The sequence below is a fragment of the Salvelinus namaycush genome, chromosome 34, assembly GCF_016432855.1.
Source record: "Salvelinus namaycush isolate Seneca chromosome 34, SaNama_1.0, whole genome shotgun sequence".
In the NCBI taxonomy this organism is placed as follows: domain Eukaryota; kingdom Metazoa; phylum Chordata; class Actinopteri; order Salmoniformes; family Salmonidae; genus Salvelinus; species Salvelinus namaycush.
In genome coordinates, this window is record NC_052340.1 from 12,350,728 (window position 1) to 12,360,181 (window position 9,454).

The 9,454-nt window shown below is 44.4% G+C and overlaps 1 protein-coding gene across 2 annotated transcripts in view; it reads right to left on the reverse strand.

The window, feature by feature from the left end:
• LOC120028814 (alpha-actinin-4) overlaps window positions 1–8,262 on the reverse strand; it is a 46,580-nt gene extending 38,318 nt beyond the window's left edge. For both annotated transcript variants that reach the window (XM_038974055.1, XM_038974056.1), the window contains exon 1: window positions 7,943–8,262. In XM_038974055.1, coding sequence (XP_038829983.1) covers window positions 7,943–8,077 — 135 coding nt within the window. In that variant the 5' untranslated portion in view covers window positions 8,078–8,262. The remainder of the gene's footprint in view (window positions 1–7,942) is intronic.
• Between the last annotated feature and the right edge of the window lie 1,192 nt (window positions 8,263–9,454).

Here is a 9,454-nt window from a genome sequence, read left to right on the forward strand (position 1 = left end):
ACAACACCTGCACAGGATCGGTACATCTGAACATCACACCTGCAGGACAGGTACAGGACGGCAACAACTGCCCGAGTTACACCAGGAACGCACAATCCCTCCATCAGTGCTCAGACTCTCAGCCTATTTCGGACAGAGGCTGGACTGAGGGCTTGTAGGCCTGTTGTAAGGCAGGTCCTCACCAGACATCACCGGTAACAACGTCACCGATGGGCACAAACCCACCGTCGCTGGACCAGACAGGACTGGCAAAAAGTGCTCTTCACTGACGAGTTTTGTCTCACCAGGGGAGATGGTCGGATTCGCGTTTATCGTCGAAGGAATGAGCGTTACACCGAGGCCTATACTCTGGAGCGGGATCGATTTGGAGGTGGAGGGTCCATCATAGTATGGGGCGGTGTGTCACAGCATCATCAGACTGCCTGCAATGACAACAAGCTCAATCTCAACACTGTGCGTTACAGGGAAGACATCCTCCCTCATGCGGTACCCTTCCTGCAGGCTCATCCTGACATGACCCTCCAGCATGACAATGCCACCAGCCATACTGCTCGTTCTGTGCGTGATTTCCTGCAAGACAGGAATGTCAGTGTTTTGCCATGGCCAGCGAAGACCCCGGATCTCAATCCCATTGAGCATGTCTGGGACCTTTTGTATCGGAGGGTGAGGGCTTGGGCCATTCCCCCCAGAAATGTCCGGGAACTTGCAGGTGCATTGGTGGAGGAGTGGGGTAACATCTCGCAGCAAGAACTGGCAAATCTGGTGCAGTCCATGAGGAGGAGATGCATTGCAGTACTTAATGCAGCTGGTGGCCACACCAGATACTGACTGTTACTTTTGATTTTGACCCCTCCTTTGTTCAGGGACACATTATTATATTTCTGTTAGTCAAACTGAACAAGTTCCACAGACGTGTATGTCTCTGTTGTTGAATCTTATGTTCATACAAATATTTACACAAGTTTGCTGAAAATAAAACGCAGTTGACCGTGAGAGGACGTTTCTTTTTTTGCTGAGTTTGATGCACACCCTGGGCCTGCTGTGATAGGGCCCCTCTGTCAGCTGGCCGGTGACACACGGGGAAAGGCAGGTCACACTACAGACAGAGATAGACAAAAATCACCCAAAGTTCTTTCCTCATCTCTCACCCTGCAGGTTAGCCACTAAGAGGCCTGGTTAAGGGGCGGGGACACCTCAAGGGCAATTCTCCTCCTCTGGTGAACAACAATCATCACTCTCTATTAGCTCCCACTCTGTTCTGCCTCACACTGTGCTTTGGACTCCAAATCTCTCCTACCATGTGGAACTGAAAGACAGAGTGATCTGAATCTGAGGGCTACTTCTACAACTGGAGTTGAATAAGGAAGCAACAGAAAACCACAGCCTTCCTTACCCTTTCCTGATACTCCCTTGAGATGGACTCTAGTAGGAGTCACATAATGAGCTGAACTAGGACAAACAAGCCCATTGGACTGGGTGAGTTTAAATGGGAGCATCTACAGCACGAGATGAGCCAGTAGTCTTGGCACTTCCTACTACAGAGTTGGTGATGCCTGTGCCCAAAGTAGCATGAATACCCTTTGTTTTGCGTTGATTCAACGTTCAAGTTAGAGGACAACCTTTATGAGTCTAGTAGATGAACTGCCTGGCGTATCTGTGTGTTTCTGGTCTTTATACGGTTGTCTGTGTGCTAGCAACAGTCTCTGAAGAGCTGCCTTTGTGTTGCAACACACTCAGAAAAAAAGCAAGGCATTTCTCTCCCTCCCTGACTATCTGCCAGTCCGCCTCTGTAAATGCCTGACTAGAAAGAGCGCCTCCCACATGAGGACCCGACCACATGGCCAAAATGTTAAACTGCACTGGCTTGGTGATGAAGTCGAAATCCAACCGGCTGCTGGCCAAAAAATAAAAATATATAGCCTAAATCCTAAAAATAAGCCTGTGTATTTCCGTGGGCCACGCTCTAATCCTCTTACAAACAGTCTTTTGTCTGGGCCCTGTACACTTAAGAGTCTTTCAGTGGCGCTGCAGACATTATATGCAAACAATGGGCCAAGGAGAGAGAAAGTGTTGCAGTGGCTGGTTCTCTGTGCCCTCTCTGACTGGGTGCAGGGTGAAACCTCAAACTGACAGACGGCGACATGACTCTGGGTTGGCCTAGTGGCTGCTGGGTCGCACTGTAATATTGAAAATTGCACTTGCCAGGGGTTCAGAGTCAGACAAACACTGTGTGTGTTGGTGGGTTTCTGCACTTTTCCAAGGCCTGGGGGCAATTAGCAACATCCCATTAACAAATCCCAACATGCTAAGTTTCGAGACCCTATCTCACACTGTGCCCCACTTACCAGTCTTTAATAATAAAACGAGAAGCCACAATAGAAATGAGGGCCTCAGAGAAAACGCTTCAAAGAGCTGCTTCTCTCTATGACCTCCCCCTTATGGCTACAGGGTAGGAGTAGCCTACCACTAACCATACAGAGATAACAGTATGTGTTTATGTGTACCGTTGACTGGCAGCTAAGCCTGTTCACTCAAGGCTGTTTTGTTTGGTTGTTAATACACACACACACACCTGCTAGGAGCGCCACCAGCAGGTTCATCAGATCAAACCACATCCATCCAGACCACCTGGTCTCGACACAAAACCTGCTGAGCGACGGTTAAACCAATCAAACCTGAAGTTTATAAGCCAACCCTCGCATCACTTCTATCCAAACAGATCTGAAAAGTAGCTCGTTGGGACTGTGTCCTTCAGCTCAAGGTTACCCTTGAGCAGTTCTCCACAGCTATGGAAAGCCACTGACCAAAAGGCTTACCGATACGGTGTGTCTCTGGCCATGCCTTCCTGATCCTTCTTAGCCCTTCCACCAGAGCCATGTTCTTATTAAGCCCCCTGATCCAGCTGCCTCTCCTCCAGCTGGGATAAGGGTGGGAACATGTCAGGGGCCAGCCTGTTACCAGAGCTTGATGCAGCTCAGACACCAAGTCCTACGGTTAAACAAACACTAGATACATTAAAAACTCAATGACAAGTCAGTGGGAGGATGGAGTCAGTGGTAGAAACTTTTCAATTGCGAGTCAACTTTAAAAGGGCGTGGCCCAAGGCAGATCTTTACCAAATGGTATAGCAGTAGACTGTAACTGCTTGAACTATATCACTGATGTGGTACTTTGGATAGAGCTGTCCATTGATAGCATGCCCCAGGAGTGATGACCCAATCAAAGATCACCTTTAAAAGTAACTGGTCTCTGGTTCATTGTGAATTCAGGTGGACTGCGTAGCTGTAGTAGGCATTCTACTACCCGAAATGTCAAGGTTAAACTGTAGGAGCCTTTCCAATAGCAGAGATGAAAGCCTTCAGCTTTCTGTAACAGTTGACTCATACAAATACACAGCATGTTTCTCTGAAGCAACATCTTAATGTAAAGTACAAAGTAGTCTCTCTGCACATCTGCTCCCAGTAACAGAGTCTCCCTGTGGCATGACACAGACTGGATATGATATGAAATCTCAGAACCAGCCTTTTATCCAGCCAGTCTTTCCTGAAGGGGTTTCAGTGGATTTATGGGACAGATGTTGTGTAGCGTTCAGGCCAGGGTTAACTTCCAGCACAGATTGGGGACATCTATTGCTGCAGTGGTGGTGCCACTTGGCAAGACCAGTAACATGGGTCAATTGAGAGAGATACAAATGATATCTAGTCAAACCTGGCAGGCTGCGCTAGAGGATGGTATTTCAGGTACTTCACTTAAGTGTTTGACTATGACTATAGTCAAGCTGAGGACACAATGAGTGTTGTGGTAGAGTTAGCTAGACAAATGCACCGGTGACTAAAAGCCACTGTTGGCGACTGCCATTTCTCACTAAAGCAAGATAGTTTTCTGTAGTTCAGGTTAAAAGCATCTCATAGTGCAGGGGTAGACAACCCAGGTCCTGGAGTGGCACAGGCACTTCATGTGTTGATTTAACCGACCTGGAAGACCAGGTGTGATGTATTTAGGCAATCACTGAACTGACCAATTAGCTCAGTTGGTCAGGTGTGGTGCCTGTGGCACTCCAGGAACAGGGTTGCCTGGCCCTGTCATAGTATGTATGGGTTATATAGCCTGCAAGCTAACTTAGCCCACTTCTGCATTAGAATACATACAAATAAAATGCCTAGATCGGTATCTATTTACATTACAATTGAATTAGAGTCTCAGACACAAGGCCATGATTAGACAGTGGATTGCAGTTGTGGTGCTTTTAATAGCAGCAGATAGTCTTGTGCTCTAGGCCTGCTTAAAGCCTTGCTGAGCAGCACTGTGGTCTGGCTCCCCTGCGTCACTAAGCTTGGCTTTCTCACGAGTACAGACTAAATAACGACTGGTCCACCACTGCCAAAAATACTACATGCACCGACAACTTGGTGAGGCTTTTATCAGAACAGACATATGCCAGACACACGTTACACCTTTGCTGACTATAGTCTATGAATATAGTCATAGTCAAACACTTAAGTGAAGTACCTGAAATACCATCCTCTTTGCTGACTGAAGGGACAAAAAAAAAAAATGCTCATGCAATTACTTTGCACAAACCAATCTACTAGTGTTGACTGGCTAAATTGCCAGAACATGCAACAGGAGAGGGAACTTTGTTTATTTAAAACAGAACAGTGTTTACCACCAACCCATGGCGAAACCCCAGTCATTACTCTGCTATGTGGAAGAAATAACTTCTAAAGCCCCCTCCCACTCCCCATAATAACAGCCCCTCCCCTTCTTCACAGACCACACCCAAACACACATTCCTTTCTCCCAATTGCCTACAAGCCCCCAAAAGCACAGGGCCTGGTCCAATAAGCACAGACATACCTACACACAAACAAGCAGTGCTTCAAGTTGATGTATACAAACACTGTCTCACATGTACAGACAGAAACCACAGACTCAAGTAGGAGAGCTGCACATATTTGACTCCTGGCTTTAAACAATCCTACATGAGATTTGGGGGTTGATATCTATAGCCAAACAGTGGCATGTTGGCACCAGCTCAGAAGACAATCTCCCAACAGAAACTGCGTTTTAGTACTACTGATAAGGAGGCTACACAAGATGTACAAGTCAATAACATGAGCCACACCATTATAGTGTGTGTGTTGCTCCTCAATTTCAAAGACCCCCATCTATGGCCTCTACCATGTGGAGGCATTATGGACCCCGCACTCCCCTAAAATGTAGCCCAATAAACAGGAAGGGGAAGGAAAAACAGACCAGAAAGAATGGCTGACACAGAAAAACACATAAGCCCCCCCACCCCCCAACCACTTCAAAAACGGGAGCACCCAAAGATGGTAGGACAACGCCCCTTGCCAAGCCCTCAATATGTGGCCACACATCTTCCCTGCTAGCCTGCCTGCCCTGGAGGGCTTTCCCAGCACGCCACATTGTCCACATCTGCAATCCTGCAAAAAAAACATTTTCATTCAGGGGGGACATTTAAAAAAACAAAAAAAAAACAGGACCCCCCCCAGCTATAATGGGCCACAAATGGAATGTTTCCCCCGGCATGCTCTTGCTGTGGGAGAAAGAGAGAAAAGAGGGAGCGAGGGAGAGGGGTTACATTCCATTCTGCTCTGTCCCCTCGCCGCCTGGTCGTTTTACATTCAGCTGATTTCAGATCAGGGTCAGCAGTATTGCTCCCAGGCTGATGACAGGTCAAACACTGACGTGAGATCAGGGAGGGACCACTTGAAACTTAACACCCAGGGGCCTGAGTCTATAACTGCAAAAAAAGTGGTCAACTAGAAGGCCCTCATGCAGATAAAAGAATAGAAACTCAGGTGTAGTTTCTCTATGGGCGGAGATAGGAATATCCACACCCACAATTGAGTGTTTCCTGCTTATCCCTTCATCAGCTCCAGTCACACAAACACACACTCGACAAAGGAGAAACAACCGGTTTCTTTTAACATGGATATCAAATCAGTCACTCCTACTAGTCCAATGCTTTGTGCCCCAATTGCTTAAAAACACCATGGCCACTTGTGAGAAACCAAAGCAGCCAGGCCTGAACTGACTGAGTCTGCCAGTCAAATGAATAGCTTGGGGAAATGGGAGAGAACGGAAGAAACTTAGAACACTGCCCACCTTGGCTGTGTGGTAATCTATGCAAATCAGGGCACTGTGGCATGGGTGAGTCTGGTCAGGAGAGAAAGAGCATTTCTCTTGTTGGGGCTGAGTTGTAACAGACCGTCAACAATCACGGTAATGCAAACAGACAGGTACTTTGATAGTGCAGTGTATATAGGGAAATGAGGAGCAGTAAAAATTCCCAATGATCTTAAACATATGTTAAACTGAATGTGAGACGAGACCATATCTATCCAAACAGTGTACGAAAAAGTTTGGCCATCACATCAGACTGACAGTGGTTGAGTTTGGGGTGGCTTTTACCCTTTGCACATATTTGGTGGCTGAATGTCCTTTGCTTTGAAGTAGGTTGGCTAACTGACATCCCGATACATTTGCATGGACACCGATTCCAACATTGCCCTGCTAGTATTGAAATTAAAACAGAAAGAATGGACTCAAACATAATTTTGGGGTATTACAACATGTCTTGGCATGCGGCTGATTTTTGGCATTAGGTTGGACTTAATTGCATGTTTCTCAAGCTGAAATGGAGCTCTCTGAAGTGTATTAAATTTTAACCAGTGTATTAAACTGGACTTGACTGAGCAGGATGAAACTTGTGTTGGAAAAAAAAGCCTTTAGGTAGACTAACACAGTGGCGTGTTGGATGTCCACTTGGAGTCTGACTTCCACATACATACAGTAGGCCTAAATACATAGGCTACAATAAGTACAGAATCATTGGTGGGAGGCATGTATTAACTTTATGCAATAACTGGCACAGCAGCGGTGAAAACGCCACAGGAATTTGCCCATGGTTCCCCCTCCGACTTTTCTGAAATAAATGTCCTGTCTATGAATGTCACGCCTCCCCAATGATCTATAAAAGCTATACATCCTTCAATAACCGGTGTTATTTCAGGAAAGAAGCCCCTATTGCCTGCGTTTGTAGGCCATCAGTCATTTGTTCATCATTGATTATTTTTCTTCCTGTGAGGAAACTTTGGTCTCCCTTCCTTTATAGGCAAACCTATTTAGGAGATCGACATTCAGAGAGGGAAAAGCTGAACGCATGGTTAGGCTAAATCAATTAGTTGAATGAATAATGCTGAGAGTTAAAACGCTGAGTAATGATGGGCTGTAATATAATACTCCACTAGTGACGTCACTCCACTAAAAAGAATGCAAATCATTTTCACAACGAGGTGTAGCACGACAGACCCTCAATCGTTCCAGACTGTTAAACAACGTTGCTTCAAATTATCTTCAATCCACATTTCCAAGGTTTGATCATAGTTACAAGCGCGCGAACATTAAAGGATTAAGACGAGTCTAAAAACCTTTTCAAATTTTATCTGGAAATATTTTATTTTCAATTGCGACAGAAAGTAGATTACAAAAAACAAGAGAACACAGCAGTCTTTTCTCTGCTTCGACCCAGAACATATTTTAACACTTTTAGGACACCATTTCTTATACTATTTTTGACTCGCATCGAAATTATGCCTATGGCCAAATTGAAAAATGGCAGAAATAGCGTCTGAAAAATAAACCAGGCTAACATAAACGCAGAACTAGATGGAGTACAATGTTTCATTACAATAAAAAAAATAAAAAAAATCGCTGTCCTCAGTCGATTGAGAAAATACAGGTCGAAATGACGCATGTGTAAAGAGTTTATTAGCCAATTTCTTGTTTGACATATACCATATGACACAGGAAAGTTCGTTACATTGAGTCGGTATAAAATCGTGTTGTTTTATAGATGCAGCGGCTAGGCAATCGGGGCCCAAATTCAGTCCCCGACCTCTCCCTTCCATTTTACCTTTCTTTGCTGTTTTTCCCAGGCCGGGTCCAGCAGCAGGTCCCGGTCCCAATCATTTTCTTGTTCTCTTGGGTCCATGTAAACGGCTGGTCCTCCAGACGATGCTTGATTATTAGAAGCGTGATAATCTACCATAGTCAGATAGCTAATAACCTACAGGTATATCTAAGACTCTCGAACGAGAAATAATAGGGAATGTGACCCAGTTGCGGAAACTCTTTGCTTTCAACGTTCGGTCAGGAATATCCGGTCTATACACTGCCAATACTGGCTAAAAGAATGCTTAATCTCCACCCGAGGAGAGAATGGTGTGGTCGAAAGCAAATAGCCGCTCCTACAAAACTAGAGTAGGTTGCCAGGCCCAAATAGCTCATGAATATTCAGTCATCTGCTTATTATTCATGAGCTGTTGAAATCCTTCCTCCCAAAAGGCTGAGAGCACATAATTTAGTAGTAGACTATAGCCTACTAAAAGTAATGTTCTAAAAAGTATTATGCCTGATATGTAGCCTAATGTCTTTGTAAAGTAACCTAAATCATTGCATGTTGCTAAATATATAATTGAAACATTGTATCAACATTTAGATGCAATTTATCCTGGCCCCTTGAAACGATACAATGTTGAGAAAAAAAATGCACAAATGGATTTGTAGCCAGTATAGACAGATTTACGAACTGTAACATTTTGAGCGCTATACTAGAATAGTTCTGATAACTACTACTTCTATAATATCCATAGAATATTAAAGTAACTGTCCAGTGAAAATGTAACTTTCAAAAGTTAATATTATGTTAACTCATATCCAAATAATGTTGTTGACTCATCTAAAACTCGTATGTGGCCAAAGCATAAATTGGAGAAAAAACATTCAAAAACCCCACCTCAAACTTGTATCTAATTCTTTTGGGGTACGCCCACTCCATTCCAACACAGAAAAGCTGCTTTTTAACATACTTCATAAAAAAACTATTGAAAGGAAACTATTTCACTCATAGAAATCTGGAGTTACTTTAAACACAAGCTACACACTACACAGGGACAGAGCCTTATATTCGTCTAAATATATGACTCTGCAGAGGGACGCTTTCAGGATGCAACCTTTTGGAACGTTCAGATAGAAATACGCTATGTTGAACAAACATGCCTCTCTTACATGTAAAATATGGAATCGCGTGAGCTTTATTCGTGGCATTTCTATCTACAACATTCTACAATGCTTCTTCTTGCAAGACACGAATCAGATGGAGCCTATAACAAGACCACCCATTGTATGGAATATTAATGAGGACATGCTACACCATGAATCATTTAGCCAGTGAGCCCATTGGTGTTGTTACCCTCCTCAGATTTTTGTTGTCCCCTTATGGAGAGCCTATGCCACCTCACTGGTGCCCAAATCAATAGTCCTACATGCAGGTGCATCGAAACCAAAACCGTATGAGATTCCCTTAGGCCTATCATTTTGTTTGAAAGCTTGTAGTGTGTAAAGTGGCTTATATTTACCATTCAAA